This window comes from Somniosus microcephalus, chromosome 19 (assembly GCF_052327205.1).
Source record: "Somniosus microcephalus isolate GS21.2 chromosome 19, FLI_Smic_1.0, whole genome shotgun sequence".
In the NCBI taxonomy this organism is placed as follows: Eukaryota; Metazoa; Chordata; class Chondrichthyes; order Squaliformes; family Somniosidae; genus Somniosus; species Somniosus microcephalus.
In genome coordinates, this window is record NC_141005.1 from 8,016,811 (window position 1) to 8,041,976 (window position 25,166).

General features: G+C 46.5%; 1 protein-coding gene across 9 annotated transcripts in view; it reads left to right on the forward strand.

Annotated features, from left to right (window-relative positions):
• ep400 (E1A binding protein p400) overlaps nt 1-25,166 on the forward strand; it is a 164,821-nt gene that overhangs the window by 127,472 nt on the left and 12,183 nt on the right. For 8 of the 9 annotated variants that reach the window (XM_086011917.1, XM_086011920.1, XM_086011919.1 and 5 more), the window contains 12 exons: nt 3,253-3,497; nt 6,005-6,178; nt 9,713-9,760; nt 9,862-9,998; nt 12,667-12,723; nt 13,466-13,544; nt 15,590-15,754; nt 17,573-17,621; nt 17,713-17,822; nt 20,496-20,709; nt 22,623-22,771; nt 24,872-24,982. In XM_086011917.1, coding sequence (XP_085868043.1) covers nt 3,253-3,497; nt 6,005-6,178; nt 9,713-9,760; nt 9,862-9,998; nt 12,667-12,723; nt 13,466-13,544; nt 15,590-15,754; nt 17,573-17,621; nt 17,713-17,822; nt 20,496-20,709; nt 22,623-22,771; nt 24,872-24,982 — 1,538 coding nt within the window. The remainder of the gene's footprint in view (nt 1-3,252; nt 3,498-6,004; nt 6,179-9,712; nt 9,761-9,861; nt 9,999-12,666; nt 12,724-13,465; nt 13,545-15,589; nt 15,755-17,572; nt 17,622-17,712; nt 17,823-20,495; nt 20,710-22,622; nt 22,772-24,871; nt 24,983-25,166) is intronic. The other variant, XM_086011918.1, reaches the window with a different exon arrangement.

The following is a 25,166-nucleotide window of genomic DNA, read 5'->3' on the forward strand; positions in this document are numbered from 1 at the left end:
TACTATCCAACACTCTCCCTCCTTTATACACCTTATTCCTCATTTCTACTTCTATATGCTGGTGCCCACCCCCCTGCCAATTTAGTTTAAACCCTCCCCAACCACACTAGTGAACCTCCCCGCGAGGACGTTGGTCCCAGTCCTGTTGAGGTGCAACCCGTCCCTAGTACTGGAGAAATTAATGGGACTAAGTGGCGACAAATCCCCTGGACTGAAGAGGTAGCTGCAGAGATGGTGGCTGCACTGGTATTGATCTTCCTGAATTCCCTAGATTCTAGAACAGTCATCAAGGATTGGAAGGTAGCAAACATAACCCCGCTATTTAAGAAAGGAGGAAGAGAAAAAAATGGGGAACTATAGGCCAGTTAGCCTGACATCAGTAGTAGGCAAAATGCTAGAATCTATTATTAGGGATGTGGTAATAGGGCACTTAAAAAATCGTAATATGATTAGGCAGAGTCGACATGGTTTTATGAAAGGGAAATCGTGTTTGACAAATCTGTTTAGAGTTTTTTGAAAATGTAACTAGTAGGATGGATAAGGGGGAATCAGTGGATTTGGATTTTCAAAAAGCTTTCCATAAGGTGCCACACGAGGTTATTGCACAAAATTAGGACTCTTGGGAGTGGGGGTAATATATTAGCATGGATTGAGGATTGGTTAATGGACAGAAAACAGTAGGAATAAACAGGACTTTTTCTAGTGGGGTACCGCAAGGATCAGTGTTTGGGCCTCAGCTGTTTACAATTGATATCAATGACTTAGATGAAGGGACTGAGTGTAACGTATCCAAGTTTGCTGATGATACAAAGTTAGGTGGGAAAGTAAGCTGTGAGGGGGACGCACAGAGATATAGACAGGCTGACTGAGTGGGCAAGAATGTGGCAAATGGAATACAATGTGGGGAAGTGTGAAGTTATCCACTTTGGTAGGAAAAACACAAAAAGCAGAATATTTTTAGAATGGTGAGAGATTGGAAAATGTTTGCATTCAGAGGGACCTGGGTTTCCTTGTACCTGAATCACAGAAAGTTAACATGCAGGTACAGCAAGCAATTAGGAAAGCAAATGGTATGTTAGCTTTTGTTACAAAGCGATTAGAGTATAAGAGTAAAGAAGTCTTACTACAATTATACAGGGCATTGGGTGAGGCCACACCTGGCGTACTGTCTACAGTTCTGGTCTCCTTACCTAAGGAAAGACAAACTTGCCTTGGAGGGAGCACAACGAAGGTTCACCAGACTGGTTCCTGGGATGAGGGGATTGCCCTATGAGGAGAGACTGAGTAGACTAGGCCTACATTCCCTAGAGTTTAGAAAAATGAGAGGTGATCTCATTGAAACATATGAAATTCTTACAGGGTTTGACAGGGTAGATGCAGGAAGTATGTTTCCCCTGGCTGGGGAGTCTAGAACCAGGGGTCACAGTCTCAGAATAAAGTGTCGGCCATTTAGGACTGAGATGAGAAATTTCTTCACTCGAAGGGTTGTGAAACTTGGAATTCTCTACCCCAGAGGGCTATGGAGGCTCAGACATTGAGTAAAGTCGAGACAGAGGTCGGTAAATTTTTGGGAATTAAGGGATATGGGGATAGTGCAGACAGGTGGAATTGAGTTAGAAGATCAGCCATGATCTTATTGAATGGCGGAGCAGGCTCGAGGGGCCGAATGGCCGACTCCTGCTCCAATTTCTTATGTTATTCAAATGCTGATCTATAAAGGGGTCCACACTTAACCGCCTCACTCTTGATAGTGCTTCTGAGGTAGTAAGTAGACACTGTGAACAACTAAAGTAGAGCAGTAAATTGGCGTGGGTGAGTGCAGGAAATATTGATGGGACTTTATTGCCTTTTGTAAGATTTTGAGCACCTTTAAACCCACTTTAAAAAAAACAAATAAAACTTGACGTGTAATTCAGTAAAAAGCATAGGAAAATAGGAAAGTACAGGAAAAGAGACCTTGCAGCCCATCCGACCAGCCCCAAAAACAAATACCTCCCAATCAGTGTTTCCTGTCATTTTATTTTTGGGCTGTGCGGCCCTTTTAACGGGTTGCATGGCCCCTTTAACAGTCCACGCGTGCGTGTTTTTTTTTCAATTTAAAAGCCGGCTCACTGGCTGTGTGGGACCCCTGGAGCGCCGCGCAGCTTATAAGAAACATCGCTCCCAATCATCCACTCCCTCGAACATCTATCCTATCCTCCCTTAAATGTTCCCACGCCATCTGCCGCCCAGGGTAGTCCATCCCACGCATTCACCATCCTCTGTGTAAATCTATAATCTGTCATTGCACCTTCCCTCCTCTAAGCATCAGCCTGTGTCCCCTAGCACCAGTCTCCAACATATTCTCAGGGTCCAAACAGCCTCTTCCCTTCACATATTTCTACGAGACAGTTGCAGTTAAATGGCAGCCTCCCAATCTTGAACTGAATGAATGGTCGAAATGCAGTGTAAACATGCATGTATAAATCACATTTTGGAAAAGAACTCGTCGCAAGCATCACAGGTAATATTGCAACATATTTCCAGTTTAAATGGTTAAAAGCTTGGTTTACAGAACTCTCATTGGTAAATAGAGAAAGGCGTACTTAATATAAAAATGTGGTGTAGCAGTGTGGGAGCGCCAACATTCAAACACGAGCAAGAGCTGAGCTTGGGTTCGAGCCCTGCTTTCTGCGTTCCCCAATTGAGCCACGCCAAGTGAGGTCTCCGCGGCGGGGAAGGGGAAAGAAGCGTCCAAGTGTCTTGTGCTAGTCGGCAACAACGGTATACTGATGTTTCCATTCGTGGGGGAGTCTAAAACTAGGGGCCATAAATATAAGATAGTCACTAATAAATCTAATAAGGAATTCAGGAGTAACTCCTTTACCCAGAGAGTGGTGAGAATGTGGAACTCGCTACCACAGGGAGTGGTTGAGGCGAATAGCAGAGATGCATTTAATTGGAAGCTAGATAAACACATGAGGGAGAAAGGAATCGAAGGATATGCTGATGGGGTGAGATGAAGTAGGGTGGTGCGGGGAGGCGGAGGCTCGCGTGGAGCATAAACACCAGCGCGGAGCAGTTGGCCTGTATTTGTGCTGTAAATGCTGTCTTGGTGATCTGAGAGCAAGACAGCCACCACCCTCGCCACAGCAGCTGGCTGACCCAAAGAGCGGGAGCGGTTGGTGGCCAATTGTATTAAAACCGTTCGTCCAGCGTTGCTTCTTGTGCCTGCGGAAAGCGCAACTCACGTGTTGACCTTTGTTGATGCAGCTGCCGGAAAGAAGTTCAAGAAAGCTCGACACGGAGAGCCAGTCACCCCGCCGCGGTCACTGTTCGACAGGTCGACGCCCTGCATGCTCAAGATGCGCCGCGAGGCTAAAGATCAGAAGAAGAACATGTTCATGAAACAGCAGGCGCCATTCGCTAAACCCCTGCCCACGCTGACCAAGCCTCCTGTGGACAGCGGGACAGACAGCCCCGAGTGGCTGATCAGTGAGGACTGGGCTTTGCTGCAGGTAACACTCCGCTCGCGTTCGGCTGACATTTTCTGCAACATCTGGGGGTCGGAAAGTTCATGTGTGATTAGACAAATAGACGGTTGGAAGAAAGATAGAGCCCTGAGTAATTGAGGGGAGGGTGGGGGCTACTGGTGGAGTCGGGGGCCGCTGGTGGAGGGGAGTCGGGGGAGTGGTTCGGGGGCCGCTGGTGGAGGGGGGGTTTGGGGTCGCGGTGGGTGGGGGGGCCGGGGGCCGCTGGTGGAGGGGGGGTCGGGGTCACGGTGGGGGAGTCGGGGCTGCTGGTGGAGGGGGGGTCGCTGGTGGAGGGGGGGGGTCGGGGGGCGCTAGTGGAGGGGGGGGCGCTGGTGGAGGAGGGGGGGTCGGGGGCCGCTGGTGGAGGGGGGGGCGCTGGTGGAGGAAGGGGGGTCGGGGGGGCGCTGGTGGAGGAAGGGGGGTCGGGGGGGCGCTGGTGGAGGAGGGGGGGTCGGGGGCCGCTGGTGGAGGAGGGGGGGTCGGGGGCCGCTGGTGGAGGGGGGTGGGGGTCGGGGGCCGCTGGTGGAGGGGGGTCGGGGGCCGCTGGTGGAGTGGGGGGGGGGGGTCGGGGGCCGCTGGTGGAGGGGGGGGGAGGTCGGGGGCCACTGGTGGAGTGGGGGGGGTCGGGGGCCGCTGGTGGAGGGGGGGTCGGGGGCCGCTGGTGGAGGCGGGGGCCGCTGGTGGAGGGGGGGAGGTCGGGGGCTGCTGGTGGAGGGGGGGGTGCGGTCGGGGGTCGCTGGTGGGGGGGGGTCGGGGGCGATGGTGGAGAGGGGTCGGGGGTCGCTGGTGGGGGGGGTTGGGGGCGATGGTGGAGGGGGGTCGGGGGCGCTGGTGGAGAGGGGTCGGGAGTCATTTATGAAAGTAAAAAAATCCAAAAATGAATTAAATCTTTGTCTCTGGTCGTCAGTAGTTAACGTGGTAGAAATCTGTTTCTTTATTCCTCCCGCCGTCTCCGTATCAAAAGAAAAAAGCTCGTGTCCTGTCCGGACGGTTTGCTGCATGACGATGAGCTGTTGCCTAGCCGATGCACAGGGTTAGTTGTTGATATTCTGCCAAACTAACGTGCAGATTCCAAGAATATTATTTGCAGAAGGGGACGAGGTGGCCTGTGGATTATCCTTGCACCTCTGCTGTCAGAATTTAATTTTAACTTGGGCTAATGGGAGAGGTGCATCTTCTGGCTATAAGGAGACTATTTGCTAGGAGTAGGATTGCTGTAGCAGAGAGGCAGCAGACACACGGGCCGAATGGCCTCCTCCTTTGCTGTAAAGTCTCACGGGTCTATGGAGCGTGAGTAGAGTCAATTGGATCCACAACACACAACTTCTGGCAACTCAGTACTTCACTCGGAGAAGCTGGTGCGATGAATGGAGGAATTCACACTGTGCAGCTCTCTGACGCTGGGTTTATGGTACGTTGTGGAGACCCTGATCTGGAAGTGCTTGATGCTGACATTGGATCCTCTCTCACCTTGTCAATTCAATTGAACAGTGAAGTGCAAATGCGTTGCATCGCAAAGCAATGGGCGCAGGGTCGCGTGGATCACCCCATATCTCCCCTGCCCCCTCTTGGAGAGGGAGATACAATCTACGGGAGAATGACTCTGGTGTTTATTAAAATCCTTGGGGTTGAATTTTCCATGGGGGATTCTCCAGACCTTCCAGTGTTATTCAGTGGGAGATCCTGGAGAAATGGCGTATACGGTGTTTACAGGGTTTCCGCTGATCTTTTGGTGAAGTTACGGCCAATTCTGGGCACCACACTTTAGGAAGGGCCTTGGAGAGGGTGCAGAGGAGATTTACTAGAATGGCACCAGGGATGAGGGACTTCAGTTGTGTGGAGCGACTGGAGAAGTTGGGGTTGTTCTCCTTGGAGCAGAGAAGGTTAAAGGGAGATTTAATAGGTGTTCAAAATCCTGTAAGGTTTTGATGGAGTAAATAAGAAGAAACTGCTTCCAGTGACAGGAGGGTCAGTAAGAGGACACAGATTGAAGATAATTGGCAAAAGAGCCAAAGGTGAAATGAGAATTTTTTTACCCAGCGGTTTGTTGTGATCTGGAACGCGCTGCCTGAGGATGGTAGAAGCAGATTCAGTCGTAACTTTCAAAGGGAATTGGATAAATACTTGAAGAGGAGAAAATTTGCTGGGCTCTGGGGAAAGAGCAGGGGGGAGTGGGACTAATTGGAGGGAATCTTTCAAAGAGCCGACACCGGCACGATGGGCCGAATGGCCTCCTCCTGTGCTGCATCGTTCTATGGTCGGGAGAGCCCCCGCTGAAATTCAACCCCGTCATTTTAAAGGAGTGAAAAGCTGCTCCGACCAAATCTACCTGTTACCTCAACACATTGTAACCCTTCCTATTAGCACAGTATTGTGGAAGATGGGGGGTGTTGTTTGCATGTCGAATATGTCAGCAAATATGTGAACTATTCCATGGTTTCGTTGTTAATGGAGGAATTTTTATTGCGTTGTTCATTGTTTGTTGCCGATAGGCTGTGAAGCAGTTGCTGGAGTTGCCTTTAAACCTGGCCATCATCTCCCCGGCACACACACCCAACTGGGATCTCGTCAGCGACGTTGTTAACTCCTGTAGCCGCATATACCGATCACCTAAACAGTGCCGCAACCGGTACGAGAACGTCATAATACCGAGGGAAGAAGGAAAGGTAAGAGGCACTAGACCTTCGATAACTGCACGCATTTACACATTTAGATAGTTTATCATTCAGGGCGAGCTGCAAAAGTCTATATACTGTGTTCATCGTCTGGTTCACATAGATTGTCTTTTGAAGCCCAGGGCACACAGATTTATTTAAAGGGAAAAGTTAGAAGCAATTCTTTAATACTGAGGGGCATTAAGAGTGAGATGCTTCACTCTCGGGTGCTATTGGAGCAAAGGCTACAACGCCATTCAAACGGGAATTGGAAAAGTATTTGAAAAGGAAGCCAATAAAATAAAAATGAGAAAGGGCAGGCAATGGGTTGAGATTAGACAGCTTGAGTTGAAGGTTTAGCACCGACACAGGAGCAATGGGCCGAGTTGTCTCCTTCTGTACTGTAATTGCTGTGACTGCAGAAAGTGCGGTCCGAAGACGCAGTGTTATTCTGATCAAATAGTCTAATGCAGTGATTGTATTGATGTGGGCAAAAAGAATGCTTCTGGTTCCCATCGGAGTTGTTTGCACGACTGTGACTTTAGGTGCAAACTTTGGCTACATTTGCGCGACAGCTGAGATTCCTTGGAAGTGGGGGGGGGAGTCTTGCTCCAGAGGCAGGTCAGGTGTTGACTGCTCATGTGCAGCTCACTCTAAAGGCCTTGTGTAGTCGCCTCTGTAACTTAATTGAAATGTAGCAATGCCACTCTGGTGGGTTGTCGCGTTTAGTTTGCTCGTAATGTGGGAAATAGAGGTCCAAGCCTAATATAGTGGCACGCAATGTTCCCCATTAAGCTGCGCAGTGGTCTGGAGGTCCTGCGCAGGCGTGGAAATTTGAATGGGCCGCGCTGCCCGTTAAAGGGACCGCGCACCCAAAAATTTTTACAGGGAACATTGGTGGCACGAGCTTTATTTTTCACTTCAAATGATCTGCCTTCCCCGATTTATCTGCCAGAATTATAGCCGGATAAATCCTTGTGCAAAAACCACTGCAGGTTAATGCCGCCATCATTACAGTCTTTTCTTAATGAATATAATTGGACAGTTTTTCTCTTGTAATTTACACTGTACTTGTTGTCTTCATTCCCGTGCCCAGGGTATTGCTGCATCAGGCAATTCAACAATGGGCGACATCGCAGTCGCACCCGTTCCTGCTCCCCTCCCCTTCCCCACCCTCCCAAACGCACTTCCAATGAAAGTTGTCGGATGGCGATCAGATCTGCGAATCATGGCTCTCTTTTCCTTTCTCCCCCGCCCCCCTCCCAAATCGAGGGTTGCTGAGGCAAGTTGCAGTGCCCCTGCCATCACCCTGACTGAGATCAGGTAACTCGGTAGTGACTGGGTATCTGACGTCCCATCGAATCGTACAACACAGAAGGAGGCCCTTCGACCCATCGTGCCTGTGCCGGCTCTTTAAGAGCTCTCCAATTAGTCCCACTCCCCCTGCTCTTTCCCCATAGTCCTGTAAATTTTTCCGTTTCAAGTATTTATCCAATTTTTTGGTGGGAAAAGTTACTGAAGTCCCTCATCCCTGGTACCATTCCAGTAAATCTCTGCACCCTCTCCAGCCCCTTGACGCCCTTCCTGAAGTGTGGTGCCCAGAATTGTCCGCAATACTCCAGCTGAGGCCGATATATTTCTCTCTCATTTTCGGGTTCAAACAGTCATGAGAATTTCCCAGTTTGTATGTCTGTTCATCAAGCGCATTGTGCGCAACATCAAGTTGTCAAGAGGGTTTCTGCATTTTGCTGCCCCATTCCTCCTGGTGAGATGCAGCCTTTAGCAGCACTGCGCCAGTCAGAAAGCAATGCATGCCGACCCAAAGCAAGGGCTTGCATAACGGTGCAACGGTTGAAAGTGCCGCCGTTCTGATTGGCGCTGCTGCTGCAGAGCAGCGACAACCGTTGTTCCGAGAAACGTGCTGCATTCAGCAGGACCAGAGAGAGAAGCGGCGCCTGAGAAATGATTCCGATTAGTATAGGTGGCGAAGAGCAGCAGTGAACAAAACCTGTGCCAAGAGAATCGCACGTAGCACGCAGCAGAAAAGGGAAGTGCAGCACACAACATGTGGGCAAGTGTCACGCGATGGCCCACTGCTGTACATTACTGAGGTCTAACAATAGAAATGCTGCAATTCCAATTCATGCTGGGCTGCAGATTAGCGATGAAAGTAAATAGTGTGGGTAAGGATATTTGTTAAAACGGCATAGAGCAAAAGGTTGACCTTTTTTTAAGGGCTGATTTTGCAGCAGATCAAGAGCTTTAGAAAGTTATTTCAGAAGAGGAGCAAATTTCTTTACATTTTTAAAATCTTAAAATGGCAAGGAACTTGTAAATTACACAACTGTGCAAATAGGCTTTTTTGATTATGGTAGCTTTTTTTTTTAAGAACAGGGCATGTAGGTAATGTTCCTTCTAATTTTTTTTGGCCCGCTTGGCTCATTCAAAAATCCGCGCACGCGCAGTTTTTGCATTTAAAAACCGCTGAGCCGGCTGTGCTGCGCGGCCACGCAACTTTAAAGGGAGCATTGCATGTAGGGTAGTGCCGGTACATCATTTTTTAATATTCGGATTGTACAGGACATGACTAAGGCTGGAGAAAGTAAGAGAAGATAGGAGCAGTCAGCAACGAAGGATTAAGCTGACCAATAGCTTTGAGTTTTAAAAAGCTAAAGTTTGCAGGAGGGAGGAAAGTTGCACGGGTAGAAGTTCTGAAATAAAAACAGAAAATGCTGGAAATACTCAGCAGGTCAGGCAGCATCCGTGGAGAGAGAAACAGAGTTAACGTTTCAGCTCAATGACCCTTCATAATAATAAACTCGAGTACCATGAGTCTCGATGTTAACACCGGGAAGATGTAGAAAGAGTTTGTCAGATGATGTACTTGGACCTTAGATGGAACAACACCGCCACCCCGAATTCTCCATTACTCTGACTCTGGCCTTTTGGGCATTCCCCCACCCCTTTTGCCCCACCATTGGTCTTCATTGGACATGCCCTGGAATTCCCACCCTAAACCCTTCTGCCTCTCTACCTCCTTCAACTCTTTTAAGACGTTCACTCCTTTAAGACTTAAGACGCTGCTTAAAACCCAACTCTGACAAACCTTATGGTCACCAACCCTAGTTTCTCCTCTCTTTGGTTCACCATCCAGACCCCCACCACCCTCTGGGTGAAAACAGTTCTCCTCTACTCCCCTCTAATCCTTCTACCAATTACTTTCAATCTCTGCCCCCTGGTTATTGACCTCTCTGCTCAGGGAAGTCAGTATGGAGAAACGAAAGTTAATTTCAGCAGCAAGTGGAACGAAGCCACTGAGGAAGAGAGGCAGTCGGGCAGTCGGGCCGTCCCATTGTAAGGAGAGTTCAGATTGCTCAAACCCTACTTTGCTCTGAAAGTAGCGGCACAGTTTCTGACTGATGTCAACGTGTATTTCCGTGGCTTCTGCTTCATTACTCAGTAAAATCTTGCCTTTTCACTGTGTTGATTCTTGGCGTTGAGCAGATGACTGGAAAGTTTACTGACTCTGTTCTCGTTCACTTGCAGTTGATATACGATGCGAATCCAAAGAAAAAAACAAAAAGCATTTACAAGGTGGGTTCATCCTTTTTTGTAATTCATTGCTCAATCGTTTGTACTTTAATAAGATGCAAATCATAAATCAAAACTGGTGTTTGTTTGTATTTTATTTAAAGAACAAGAACAGTCGCCCATTGCGAACCAGCCAAATCTATGCACAGGATGAGAGTGTTATGCATACACAGCTCTTCACAAGCCACTTTGAGCTGGTGAAGCTTATAGCTGGCAAAAGAAGCCCGCCAATCAAACCTATGTAAGTGTTCTTCATTGTATTAGGAACATGGACTTTTCTTGCCTAGAAATTCCTATCGAGTTCGCCTTCTCCCATCCTGGGAGTCCAACGATAATGGGGTTGTTGACCAATCACAGCGATCAATCTCTATCAATGAGTCTACAACAGACCCAGACATGGGGCGAGGAAAACCCCCAGTGGGGGAGAGCTCCCACCTGGCAGCTGTCTCTTACCTGCCAGTACACTTCACACCTAATCTCGGCTGCCTTTTGTCTCCATGGGCCTATTACCATCTCGTCTGGCTTCGAATACCTTTTATTGTCTCTTTTTCTTCTTTTGTTCAATCGCAGTCTTGCCTTCGATCTATTTTATTTTCTTTCCAGTTTTGAAGAAGGGTTTCGACCCGAAACGTCAACTCAAATTTCTCTCCACGGATGTTGCCTGACCTGCTGAGTTTTTCCAGCATTTTCTGTTGTCATTTCAGATTTCCAGCATCTGCAGTATTTTGCTATCGTCCAAAGTCACCTGTTCCTCCCGAGCTCGCTGCACTCCCCACACGTCATGGCTCAGATTACTCATGTACTCTATCCCACAGTGTTATTTTATCTATCTAATTTGCATTTGAACGGATTACTATTAACTGCTTCCACCATCTCCCTAGGGAGCCTGTTCCATAGATTGACCACTCACTCACTGAAATAATATTTCTGCAGATTAGTTTTGAATCTACCCGCCTTCAGGCACAGGCTTGAGAAAATATATATATTTATATATATATATATATTCCAATAGCATGTTGTATTCTGTAGGTGATGTTTAGAAGTGCTTCACCAGTGGTTGTAGAACATACTAAAGGCTGAAAGTTGGTGTCTTTTTGGATAGGTAACAATTAATATTGCAGTTCAGTAGGTAACCTATGAGTTTTTGGTGCAGAATGAAAGCTCTTTTTAATCAGGTGGCGACAGGAAAAATAAAGTTGCAGATTAGAAAAATGGAAATGCATGGCAGTCAGTATCCAAAAGAGAGAAGATTAATATTTTGGGTCCCTTCATCTTAACTTCTCGGTAACAAATTTAGTTTTCCCATGTAACTCTTTTAATCACTGAGGCTGAGATGTCTCTGAAGGACATAGACATTAATTATCACCCTTGGCTCAGATGGTAGCACTCTCGTCTCGGAGTCAGATGGTCGTAGGTTCCCACTCCAGAGACTTGTGCATATGATCTAGGCTGACACTTCTCTGCAGTGCTGATAGAGTCCTTCACTGTCGGAGGTGCAGTCTTTCGGATGAGATATTAAATTAAGGCCCTGATTGTCCCCTCAGGTGGATGTAAAAGATCCCACGACACTACAAAGAAGAGCAGGGGGAGTTCTTACCGGTGTCCTGGCCAATATTTATCCCTCAACCAATATCACTAAAACAGATTATCAAGTGATTTATTTCATTGCTGTTTGTGGGATCTTGCTGTGTACAAATTGGCTGCCGTGTTTCCTACATTGCAATAGTGACTACACTTCAAAAGTGCTTATTTGGTTGTGGTGCGCTTTGGGACACCCTGAGTTCCTGAAATGCGCTGTACAAATGCACGTTTTTCTTTTCACGGTACAGTACTCCCAAAATAGCTCCAATTTCATTTTGACTGGCACTCGATCTTAACTTGTGTAACTTGGGAAAGTTTATGTCTTGCTGGAGTATGTGACCACTGTGCTAAAAAGATCTGCCTCCCCAATGAGAAGAAAGATTCTCTCGGGCTGAAACTTGAAACTGTAAGAGTCGGTTAGCCAGGTGGTGAAGGATAGAACACTAGAACCTAGTCTTTAGTTATTTACAAGCCTTTATTACAGAGACACACATTACACACTGTGCACCAACATTCCCTTTAAGCTGCGCAGCGCTCCAGGGAACCCGCGCTGCCGACTTTTCAATGTAAAAACCATGCATGTACGATGTTCTGAATGGCCCGCGCAGCCCTTTAAAGGGGCCGTACAGCGCTATAAAAAATGAGAGGGAATGTTGCTGTACACCCTCAAGATCAGCTTGCAACCCTTCCCCAGCCTACTCCCAAATATGAGAGCGAGAGCCCCCAATTAATTCCCAGCACCTGAATCCCATTAACACCCAATTGCTATACACCATTTTAATATAATTAACATTGTCAACTGTTTGCCCATCACCGTTTGTTTGTAGTGCTATGGAGAGATTCATGGCACAGCCTGTCCCAATCTCTTGCTCCAAGGACAAGATAACTGGTGGGAGATGGCAGTGGCTGCAGATTTCTAAAGGAAGAAAATGGAGATGAAACTGCAGACTTGTGATTTTAAAGGCGGGCATATGCTAAATGTTCCAAAATTTATGGCGTGCTTTTGAATTGCCTGCACTCGGACCCAGTTGTGTGCTCAAAGGTATTTGAGGTGTGAAAACAGCATTCAAATCCACAGGGTAAAAATTGCAATTGACGCAGTGTACATAAAAGGACTTTACACACTCGCACTGCACTCCTGTGTGCTTGCTTCCTGTACAGGATTTTAAAATTAGGTTAATTTCTGTGTAAAAATATGACCCACAGGAATGTAGCACGCGCATGTGAAAACATTTGTATGTAAACGTTGTCGACCTAGATTTCTAAGCTGATGTCGCGTTTTCTCTGTACGACCACTGGAATCTTTAATGATCTGCTTTGTTTTCTAGGCTTGGAATGAATCCTTTCCAGAAAAATCCGAAGCACGCGTCTGTGTTGGCCGAGAGGTCTGGAAACTTTTAGTAGTTTTTGCTGTTTTAGCTCCTTTTGATTTTTGTTTGGCATATATTTGGATGATACCAGATATACGAGGTTATACCTACCAGGACACTTGGAGTACTGTGAACAGTTCTGGTCTCCACATTATAAAAATGATAGAAGCACTGGAGAAGGTGCAAAAAAGATTTACAAGGATTATACCAGAACTGAGAGACTATAACTATCAGAAAAGACTGAACCAGGCTGGGGCTGTTTTCTCTAGAAAAGTGAAGACTGAGAGGTAACCTGATAGAGGTCTTTAACACTATGAAGGGGTTTGATAGGGTAGACGTAGAGAAGATGTTTCCACATGTGAGCGAGACCAGAACTAGGGGCCAGAAATATAAAATAAAAACATAAAATGCTGGAAATACTTAGCAGATCAGGCAGCATCTGTGGATAATAAATCCAGTAGGGAATTCAGAAGAAACTTCTTTATCCAGAGAGTGGTGAGAATGTGGAACTCGCTACCACAGGGAGTGGTTAAGGCGAATAGCAGAGATGCTTTTAAGGGGAAGCTCGATAAACACATAATGGAGAAGGGAATCGATGGTTATGTTTGATAGAGTTAGATATGGGAGGAGGTTCGAGTGGAGCATAAACGCTGGCATGGACTGGTTGGGCCGAATGGCCTGTTTCTGTGCTGTGTATTCTATGGAAAGCTGAATACTGGAGAGCATGTGTAACATTTTATTCATTTAACTGTTTTAGTGGAATCAACTATGACAAGCCTCTGCCACCAATCCAGGTCGCCTCACTAAGAGCCGAGCGTATAGCTAAAGAGAAAAAGGTTAGTGCTTGCAATTGTGTAAAATATAAATATTATGGCACATTGTCTTACGAATGCAATGGAAAGTAAATAATCAGTGTAGAAATTATCAAAAGTTAAAAATGTAACTTATAACCAGTCCTCGGCACCAGTTTTACTCAAGACTGTGAGGTAATAATGTGAATAGCTTGATCAGAAAGTTATCGGAATACAGATCACAAAGTAGACTTGCATATCCTGCAACAATTTGTTAGGTAGACTTTTACAGTATGGTGTTCCTGAGTTGATATTCTATTAATAAATGTTGCCTTGTGTTTTTAAGTGCAAACATTAACTAGATAATTAAAAATAGGCATTATTATCATAATTGACCAGTCATTTTTCTTTGAGTAGATACATTTGAGAAAAGTATTAGTAAGATTAGGTTGTGCATTGTGTGCAGCTTGTCCTAAGTTTCTTTGCTTTGAGAGACATATTGGGTATACACTTCACTGATGATGCACTGTCATTTTTGTACTAAAAGAATTGAATTGTAAATAACATGAATTAAACCATAAATAACAACAGTTAAACATGTTGAAATGAAGTGACTTATTTCCTATGGTAGTAGCAAAGCAAATTAAATATCAATATCTAAGTCGGATATCCAGGCCAAAGCTTCCGGTGTAACAGTGTGGATATCTTGTGGGCTACCTGCGAATTTCCTCTGTGGGCAGTGCTCAATGACATGCTCCAGGGTCTGATTAGGATCTCCACAGTCTCATGATGGGGATGCTTTAATCGTCCATCTATGGAGAAGGTGGCAGCATCTACCATGACCGGTTCTGAGGTGGTTGATGGTTGTCCACTGTTTGTGAGGAAGGTTTGATCCTTCAGGTTGGACTGTGGGGTCCTCTATAAGGAATTAATTCCGTGTGTCACAGTTCTTCCAAGCATTTCACCATCGGTCATCAAGGCTGAGGGGAGATCGCTGAAGGGCTTTGGCGACGGTCCAGAATGGCCGCCTAGATTTGAGACGGGTTGGTGGTGGGTTGTTCAAGTAGAATTCAGCTGGACATAATGCAAAGTCCGATGTCAAATCAGTTTAAGTGTAGACTGTGCTTATGGTGACAGGTTAACAAACGGTAGCAATGTCCAGAAACTTCAAATGCTGGAAATACACAGCAAGTCAGTCAGCAGCTGTATAGAGAAGAGACCAGTTAGGATGTTTTGGGTATATATCTTTCAGCTGATCAAGGGTCAAAAAGAAATAGTTGCATTTATATTGCACCTTTCACGACCACTGGACGTCCCAAAGTGCTTTACAGCCAATGAAGTACTTTTTTTTTTGAAGTGTGGTCACTGTTGTAATGTAGGAAAGTGGCAGCCAATTTGTACACAGCAAGCTCCCACAAACAGCAATGTGATGATGACCAGATAATCTGTTTTAATGATGTTGATTGAAGGATAAATATTGGCCAGGACACCGGGGTGAACTCCCCTGCCCTCCTTCGAAATAGTGCCGGGGGATCTTTTTCGTCCACCTGTTTAACGTCCCATCCGAAAGACGGCACCTCCGACAGTGCAGCACTCCCTCAGCACTGCACTGGGAGTGTCAACCTAGATTTTTGTGCTCAAGGCTCGATGGGACTTTGAACCCACAACCTTCTGACTCAGAGGGGAGAGTGCTACCCACTATTAAGTACATGAAGGAAAAAAAATTGCAGGGCTATGGGGAAAGGGTGGGGGAGTGGGACTAGCTGAAGTGCTCTTGCAGTGAGCCAGCATGGGCTCGACCGCGCCGCCTCCTGTGCTGTAACCATTCTATGATTCTCTAGCCCTGAAATGTCACGACCTGGCTTTTCTCTTTACAGATATTGACTGACCTGCTGTGTTTCCAGTATTTTCTGCTTTTATTTAAGATTTCCAACATTTGCAGGTTTTTTATTTCAATTGCAGCAGTTTGTAGGTTTGCTGAAAACCATGCCTGCAAAAACCAGGAGCAATACTGAATTGGAATGAAATTTGCTTTAAAATGTTCTTACATGTATTAATTATGTGTATATATTTTTTTAATGAACGTAAAGGCTTTAGCAGAACAACAGAGGGCCCAACAACTGGCACAGCAGCAAGCTCAGCAAAATACCCAGACAACTGTTCAACAGCAACAGGGCGCGCAGGCGCCAGTGGCTCAGCAGTCTCAAAACGTCGTACAGACTGCTGTATCCACAGTTGCCAACACCGCAGTGCTGGTAAGAAAGATTGTTTTCTTTTGCTCCTCCTTCATTGAGGCTTTTCTCTCCATGTGTGGTGTGGGGGTGGTGTGTGTGTGTGTGGTGTGTGTGTGTGTGTGGGGGTGGTGTGTGTGTGGGGGTGGTGTGTGTGGGGGGGTGGTGTGTGTGTGTGTGTGTGTGGGGGTGGTGTGTGTGGGGGGGTGGTGTGTGTGGGGGGGGTGGTGTGTGTGGGGGGGGTGGTGTGTGTGTGTGTGTGTGTGGGGGTGGTGTGTGTGTGGGGGTGGTGTGTGTGGGGGGGTGGTGTGTGTGTGGGGGGGTGGTGTGTGTGTGGGGGGGTGGTGTGTGTGGGGGGGGTGGTGTGTGTGTGGGGGGGGTGTGTGGCAGGAATAATCGAATCGTACAGCACAGAAGGAGGCCGTTCTGCTCTTCGAAAGATTCTACCCAATTAGTCTCACTCCCTCCTTGCTCTTTCCCCATAGTGCTGCAAATTTATTCCTTTTCAAGCATTTATCCAGTTCCCTTTTGAAAGTTACTACTGAATCTGCTTCCACCATCCTTTCAGGCAGCGCATTCCAGATCATCATAACTCACGTTTATAAAGAAAAAATTGTTGCAAAAAGTTGAACCAGAAAATAAGAAATAGAACAAATAGAATTGAGTTGCCAGAGCTCGAGGGCCAGGTATGGCTCACGGGCCAGAGTTTAGGCATCTTCTCGATTTTAAAGCATTCGTATTTTTTGTTTAATTTTGATTAAATTAAATTTTCATTCACACAAGACCCAGGCATACATCGCTGTATAACAGGTGCCTGCGGGAGACTGCCATCAGCCAGATTTGGACATTTAATTCTTTTCGATTTATTTAAAAAAAACCATGCTGAATAATTTGTAAATCTCAGTCTTTAGATTGGGCGGGGGAGCTTGGGGGAATTGAAATGTGATTTGACCTTCCAAATAACCGTAAGAACTTGCCCCACTATGTGCATGTATTTATTTCCTTTGGTAAATGTTTCTTTACGTTTTCAGATCACGGTTACTTTAATAACAATAACAACTTGCATTTATATAGCACCTTTAACGCAGTAAAACGCCCCAAGGTGCTTCACAGGAGTGTTATCAGACAGTGTTTGACACACAAGGAGATATTAGGACAGGTGCTTGGTCAAAGAGCTAGGTTTTAAGGAGCATCTTAAAGGAGGAAAGAGAGGCGGAGAGGTTTGGGGAAGGAATTCCAGGGCTCGGGGCCTCGGCGGCTGAAGGCACGGACACCAATGGTTTAACTCGGTGCATTAGAGTGTAACAATGAATGCTGTGTTATTAGTCATTCAAAGCAGCCCGCATGATTGGCACCCCATCCACCACCTTAAACATTCACCCCCTCTACCACCGGCGTACCGTGGCTGCAGTGTGCACCATCTACAAGATGCACTGCAGCAACTCGCCAAGGCTTCTTCGGCAGCACCTCCCAAACCCGCGACCTCTTCCTAGAAGGACAAGGGCAGCAGGCGCATGGGAACGCCACCACCTCCCAAGTCACACACCACCCTGACTTGGAAATATATCAGCTGATCCTTCATCGTCGCTGGGTCAAAATCCTGGAACTCCCTCCCTAACAGCACTGTGGGAGTACCTTCACCACACGGACTGCAGCGGTTCAAGAAGGCGGCTCACCACCACCTTCTCAAGGGGCAACTAGGGATGGGCAATAAATGCTGGCCTAGCCAGCGATGCTCACATCCCATGAACAAATTTTTTTTTTAAAAGATCTTTGTGGGTTTTTGGTTGCTCGAAGCTAAATTATGTTTCTCTAAGGTTGGTTTTCTTTTCTGTTTTGAAGCAGGCTGGAGCTATTAAAACAGCAGCCGGTACAACAAACATTCAGACTGGTAGGTAATTGCTTTGTGAAGGATTTATTGGGCCAGGCCCAGCGCAGTTCTCCTTTTCTGCTTGCATTCACATTGATTCTCCTCTTTTTAGCAACAGTTGGAGGCAATGTCATTGTGAACACACCAGCAGGAGTCCAACAGAGTACGTTTCAGCCTATTAACAAACGCCTCACTCAGCAAGTTATCCCTGGAACTCTTGCAGTAAGTGCTCCAATAAGTTTAGCTGTTCCAATGCTATATTCTTAAATTTACTCAAATACAGTGCAGAAAATGATCTATAAATATAATAAAAATCTTGGGTGTAGCAGCACTTCCTGTAAGTGTTACACTTACTTCCTGTCACACTTTCCTCGTCACATTTTGTTGGTAACACCCGTATTGTTATAAAATGGTGTATGCTTCAGCTCACCATGAGCAAAGCCTTATGAGGTATGCCAGTAGCATTACGCTTCCTGTGAGCGCCGCACTTCCTGTTACACTTCAGACATCACACTTTAGCATTTCCCCTGGCTTCACCACATAGGCGGTAAAGAGACAGAAAACATTAAGAAGGAATGTGAAACGATGAGAGAACCAAAAGAGGATGGAGCGAAAGATGCAGAAGGGAGGGAGCAGAGGGAATGAAAAGAAGTGAGCAATACCAGTGTATGAGAGACAGAAAGAAGATAACACACACACACAGGAATTACTAGACGAAGAAAGACCAAGGTCCATCGAGATCACTTTCTCCCATCCCGGTAGTCGCACAATATAACGATAATGGGGTTGTTGACCAATCACAGCGATCAACCTCTATTAATGAGTCCACAACAGACCCAGACATGAGGCGAGGAAAACCCCCAGTGGTGGCGAGCTTTGGGAACCAGAGGTCCAAAGTCACCTGTTTCTCCCGAGCACGCTGCACTCCCCACACATCATGGCTCAGATTACTCATATACTGTGTCCCAATGTGTTATTTTCTGAAAGAAATCTATCTAATTTGCATTTGAATGAATCAATACTAACTGCTTCCACTGACTCCCTAGGGAGCCTGTTCCACAGATTGACCACTCACTCACTGAAATATTGTTTCCACGGATTAGTTTTGAATTTACCCCCCTTCAAGCGCAGGCTGTGTCCTGTGGTTCAACTGTTCTGGATGAGGTGAAACAGCTCGTCACGGTCGGCATTATCCAGTCCCTTTCGAATTCTAAAAACAGCAATCATATCACTGCAACTTTCTCTCTTCCAGTGAGAACAAGCTCAATTTACACAATTGCTCCTCATGATCCAATCCCTCCATCCCCTCAATCATTCTGGTTTCCCTCTTCTGTATCCTTTCAATTGCTGCAATATCCTTTCTGTACTTCAGATATTGTCCCCCTCTCCTCAAATCTGCTGTCATCACCCCTCCTCAAAAAACCAACCCTTGACCCCTCCGTCCTTACAAACTACCTCCCCATCTCCAACCTCCCTTTCCTCGCCAAAGTCCTTGAACGTGTTGTCGCCTCCCAAATCCGTGCCCATCTTTCCCGCAACTCCATGTTTGAATCCCTCCAATTAGGTTTCCGCCCTTGCCACAGTACCGAAACGGCTCTTATCAAAGTCACAAATGACATCCTTTGTGACTGACAAAGGTAAACTATCACTCCTCGTCCTTCTTAACTTGTCTGCAGCCTTTGACACGGTTGACCACTCCATCCTTCTCCAACGCCTCTCCACCATCGTCCAGCTGGGTAGGACTGCACTTGCCTGGTTTCATTCTTATCTATCTAATCGTAGCCAGAATGGCTTCTCTTCACGTCTTGCATCGTTACCTCTGGTGTCCCCCCAAGGATCTATCCTTGGCCGCCTTCTATTTCTCATCTACATGCTGCCCCTTGGCGACATCATCTGAAAACACAGCATCAGTTTCCACATGTACGCTGATGACACCCAGCTCTACCTCACTACCACTTCTCTCGACCCCTTCACTATCTTTAAATTGTCAGGCTGCTTGTCCGACATCTAGTTCTGGGTGAGCAGAAATTTTCTGCAATTAAATATTGGGAAGACCGAGGCCATTGTTTTCGGTCCCCGCCACAAACTCCGTTCCCTAGACACTGACTCCATCCCTCTCCCTAACATCTGTCTGATGCTGAACCACACTGTTCGCAACCTTGGTGTCATATTTGAACTTTAACTAAGACCGCCTACTCACACCTCCATAACATTGCCGGTCTCCGCCCCTGCCTCAGCTCATCCGCTGCTGAAACCCTCATCCATGCCTTTGTTACCTCTAGACTTGACTATTCCGACGCACTCCTGGCCGGCCTCCCACATTCTACCCTACGTAAGCAGAGTGTGAGAGAGAGCTAGACAGAGTGATGGTGTGACCTGTTATGACACATTTATGTGTATTTGTCCCGCACACTTCCGCTCTACGTGATCCTGGCCCACCCGTAACTGCTGTGCCACCTGAACCGTTCCTTGCCATCATCACAGATCCCTTACCAAAGACCGTTTTATGCACAACAATAGTCCAAGGACCTAAGATCTTCGTCTGAATTTCTCTCTGCTGTTTGGTGGAGTTGTTAACCTACTTAATTTAATTGGGGGTAATTTTAACTTTAGATGACCGTGTAAAGCGGGCGATATCGGATTGACTGCCCGTTATACACCTCTCCTGAACTTCCTTTCCATCGAAGCCAATCAAAATGAAAATCAGGAGAGGTGTTTAACGTGCGGCCAACCCAGTGCGATCAATGCGGGGGGCAGCGCGTAATCGATGCAGGTCGACAGGACGGTGCGTAATCGATGCGGTGGGGACAGGACGGCGTGCGGGGGGGGGGGGGGTGCGGCAGGTCTGCGCGCGATCGACAGTATTTTGCACTAACATCTCTGACCTGTTTTCAGTCTGCAGGGGGTACAGCAGCCCAGGTCGTACACGCTCAGCAGCGAACTGTAACCACGTCTGCTGCTACAACAGAAGTCGTAGCCATAGCAACCAACCAGGGTGTCCGAGCTGCAATGGCCCCAGTGACGGCCACAGCAGCGGCAGCAGTCGTGTCTACCAATCTGACTCCAGTGCAGTCACAGACAAGATCATTGGTCACACAAGTCACCCCAGGTAGGACAACTACTGCACTTCTGCCATGCCAGGAATTGCCTATTGTATCATTGACTATTTTCATGTCCTCTATCTGTGTAAAATGAATCCTGATCTCACTGCCCGCTCAATCTTTCAGTGCTGTTCTCAGTAATACCCCATGTGTTACCCCATACGCGTGTTAATGGTGCATCATGTATTGTCTTAAACTTGAATGGTCAACTAGTGTCTGGATTTCCCTCCCTAAACCTCTCTACCTCTCTCGACACCTTTAAGCCGCTCCTTAAAACCTACCTCCTTGACCAAGCTTTTGGTCTTCTGCCCTAATATCTTCTTATGTGGCTTGGTGTCAAATTTTTGATAATCGCTCCTGTGAAGCGCCTTGGGACATTTTATTATGTTAAAGGTGCTATATAAATACAAGTTGTTGTAGTCGAGAAGTTGTTCTGCCAAATTGGTGTCATTGCTGGATCAGTAGGCAAAGTGTTGAGCTCGATGCAAGGAAGTATTTTTGCAGAGTCCTCACCCTCCCAAACAAACTGAGAGATGTGCTGAGTGTGGAGTCACTACAGACCTTTTAAAAAGAAACCTGACCCGTTCCTGAGGGGACATTCCCAAGTCATGTAATGTGTGTGTGTGGGGGGGGGGGGAATATGCTTCTTGTTGGTTGAGATTTGATTAATGATGGGGGCAACTGCAGTCTTTTGAAGCTTGCTCGACTACCTTGGGGAGGAGTTTCCAAGATTTTTCCTCAATTGACTGAAGAATTTCTCCCCCCCCCCCCCCCCCCCCCCCCCCCCTCCAGAATAAAGAATTGGTAGGGCTGGCTGGACTCCGGGATGGGATGAGTGTTTTGGGCCTGATGGTCTTTTACATAGAATGTACAGCACAGAAACAGGTCATTTGGCCCAATGCTGGTGTTAATGCTCCTCCTCCCACCCCCTCTCATCTCACCCTATCAGCATTTTTTAAAATTCATTCATGGGATGTGGACGTTGCTGGGAAAGCCAGCATTTATTGCCTATCCTGAAGTGCCTTCTCAAGGCGGTGGTGAGCCGCCTTCTTGATGACTGAGTGTCTTGCTAGGCCATTTCAGACGGCAGTTAAGAGTCAACCACGTTGCTGTGGGTCTGGAGTCACATATAGGCCAGACCGGGTAAGGACGGCAGATTTCTGTCCCTAAAGGACATTAGTGAACCAGATGGGTTTTAACGACAATCCGGTCACCATTACTGATTTATGTCTTTATTCCAGATTTATTTAATTAACTGAATTTTAAATTCCTCAGCAGCCCTGGTGGGATTTGAACTCATGTCTCTGGATCATCAGTCCAGGTTCACTGTGCTACCGTTCCCTTCTAACTTTTCTCAGCCACCTTTTTCGTAGAAGTATTCAGAATACTGAAAGCTCCCTCCCCGTCGCACATGATCAGTGGTGCTGTAGGCATTAGGATTGGTCACAGATGCTGCCTTACAACACTGACTAATGCTCATGGCTTGCCTTTAGCGAAGTAAGAGTTGATTAATGTCCAATCTCTCAATTTTATGATGGTCATGGATGTGTGCTAGGAAATGGCACAGCCATTATTGAAGGGGGGGTCGGTATTAATAATTTGCCCTGGTTAGATTTACTTCTGCGAAACTCTTCAAGGTGGATATTGGATCTTTTTAATTATTAAGAAGCACCATATATTATAGAAGTTATTCCACTTTCTTTTGAAAGCAAGAAATATGGTCTAGGTATTTGCAATGCTGATTAAAGCTTGATTTAGTGTAGGAACTGACACTTGGGCAAACTGTTAAGCTTTATACACTTTCTTCCCCCCTCTTAACTTTATTCTAATGGCGATAAATAAAACTCTGTGGCTGCCAGAGTGATCATCGTCATCAGCCTGCCTTGACGGCTTGCATTTGTTTGTGGGTTTTTATCCTCAGCTACAGGCATTCAGCTGACTACGGGAAAACCCATCTCCCAGGCACAGATTCAGCTCTTCAGACAACCCCAGACAGCGCCAGTCCAGGTCCAACAAATCCAGCCCCAGACTCAAACCTCGGCCCAGCTGAAGACAGTCCAGAAACTGCCGGTAAGATTAACGTTGCGACTATTGACCAGGGCATTGCTTCTCCCCACCAGTGAGAGTGTTGTGTGTGTTAGGTTGTCAATTGAAGTCTTACAAAAACCAAAGTATGTTGCAGTTGCACACTTGGAAACATCAGTCATTGATGCTGAGAGCTGTTTCCCCTGGCTGGAGAGTCTAGAACTAGCGGGCATAGTCTCAGGATAAGGGGTCGGTCATTTAGGACTGAATAAGGAGAAATTTCTTCCCTCAGAGGGTGGAGAATCTTTGGAATTCTCTGCCCCAGGGGGCTGTGGATGCTCAGTCATTGAGTACATTCAAGACTGAGATCGATAGATTTTTGGGCTCTAGGAGAATCGAGGGATATGGAGATAGGGCGGGAAAGTGGAGTTGAGGTCGAAGATCAGCCATGATCATCTTGAATGGCAGAGCAGGCTCGAGGGGCCGTATGGCCGACTCCTGCTCCTAATTCTTATGATCGTAATCAAAACAAAGCTTTGGGCTCTGTCTTTCACCATTAACTTTCATAACATAAGAAATAGGAGCAGGAGTCGGCCATTTGGCCCCTCAAGCCTGCTCAGCCATTCAATAAGATCGTGGCTGATCTGATCTTGACCTCAACTCCACTTTCCCGCCCGCTCCCCGTAACCCTTGACTCCCCTGTAGCTCAAATATCTGTCACTCTCCGCCTTGAATATATTCACTGACTCCGCCTCCACAGCTCTCTGGGGAAGAGAATTCCAAAGATTCACCACCCTCGGAGAAGAAATTCCTCCTCATCTCCGTCTTAAATGGGTGACCTCTTATCGTGAAAATATGCCCCCGAGTTCTAAATTCCCCCATGAGGGGAAACATCCTCTTAGCATCTACCCTGTCGAGCCCCCTCAGAATTTTATATGTTTCAATAAGATCACCTCTCATTCTTCTAAACTCCAATGAGTATAGGCTCAACCTTTCCTCATAAGACAACCCTTTCATCTCAGGAATCAACCTAGTGAACCGTCTCTGAACTGCCTCCAATGCAAGTATATCCTTCCTTAAATAAGGTGTACCATTTTCATTTACATGTCTACTTCCATTGCTGTTGCATCTTGGTCCTGAAATGTTGCTGTGGGATGCCACAGTACAAATACTCAACACAGTCATCTGTTTTAGCGGCAATTTCTAAGTAATTTATTTTAAGTGGGTTAACGCCTGTGCTAAAATAGTAGAGGAAGAAATTGCAGATGAACAGGTTGAGCATTTGTACACCAGTATTCAGCTGTGGCTCAGTGGGTAGCACTGTCGCCTCTGAGTCGGAAGGTTGTGGGTTCACGCCCACTCCAGAGACTTGAGCACAAAAATCCAGGCCAACACTCCCAGGGCAGTACTGAGGGAGTGCTGCACTGTGGGAGGTGCCGTCTTTCAGGTGAAATGTTAAACCTTCACCACACGGACTGCAGCAGTTCAAGAAGGCAGCTCACCACTACCTTCTCGAGGACAACTAGGGATGGGCAATAAATGCTGGCCTCGTCAGCAATGCCCACATCCCATGAACGAATAAAAAAAAATTGAAAAAAGAGGCATCTTCTGCTCTCTCAGGTGGATGTAAAAGATCCCATGGCACTATTTCAAAGAGAAGCAGGGGAGTTCTCCCCAGTGTCCTGGCCAATATTTCACCGTCAAACAACGTCACTAAAACACATGATCTGGTCGTTACAACATTGCGGTTTGTGGGAGCTTGCTGTGCGCAAATTGGCTGCCGCGTTTCCTACATTACAACAGTGACTACACTTCAAAAAGTACTTCATTGGCTGTAAAGCGCTTTGAGACATCCTGAGGTCATGGAAGTTCGTTCTCTCTTTCTCTGTGTTATTCTTTTGTATTTATTTCCAATGCATGTGAAATTTTGTGTGCATTTTTAGTTACAACTACCTGTGACAACCAGAAATGCTTCCAATACCAAACCATTTAAAGTTAGAAATACCCAAGTGAGTTACGTGTCCCGCATTGCACGAATTACAAGAGTTCCTCATTGTTCGGTAGGATGCGATTATAGCGAATAGGAGTTTCTGTGTTGTGTAAGTGGGTATAATTTTTTTTTAAAGCGCTTTTTTTCTCCATTAGGAACAGTTAATAAAATTGAAACAGAAACAGCAGCAGCAACAGCTGGCACAGGTGACACAAAGGAGTGCCGTCCTCACTGGTGCCGTGACCAATCTCCCAGTCGCCCGCATTGTAAGTTGTGTCCATATTACAAATTGCCAATCCCTATGTGAGTATAAGACCTGTAGTTCATTGCTCACACAAACCATGGCACTGCTTATATCATAGAACTGTGTGCTGTCTTCCTGATGAGTCCATTTTCCTCAGCACTACCACTAACTGAAGTTAAAATGATTTTGTATGTTTGTGTGCGAAT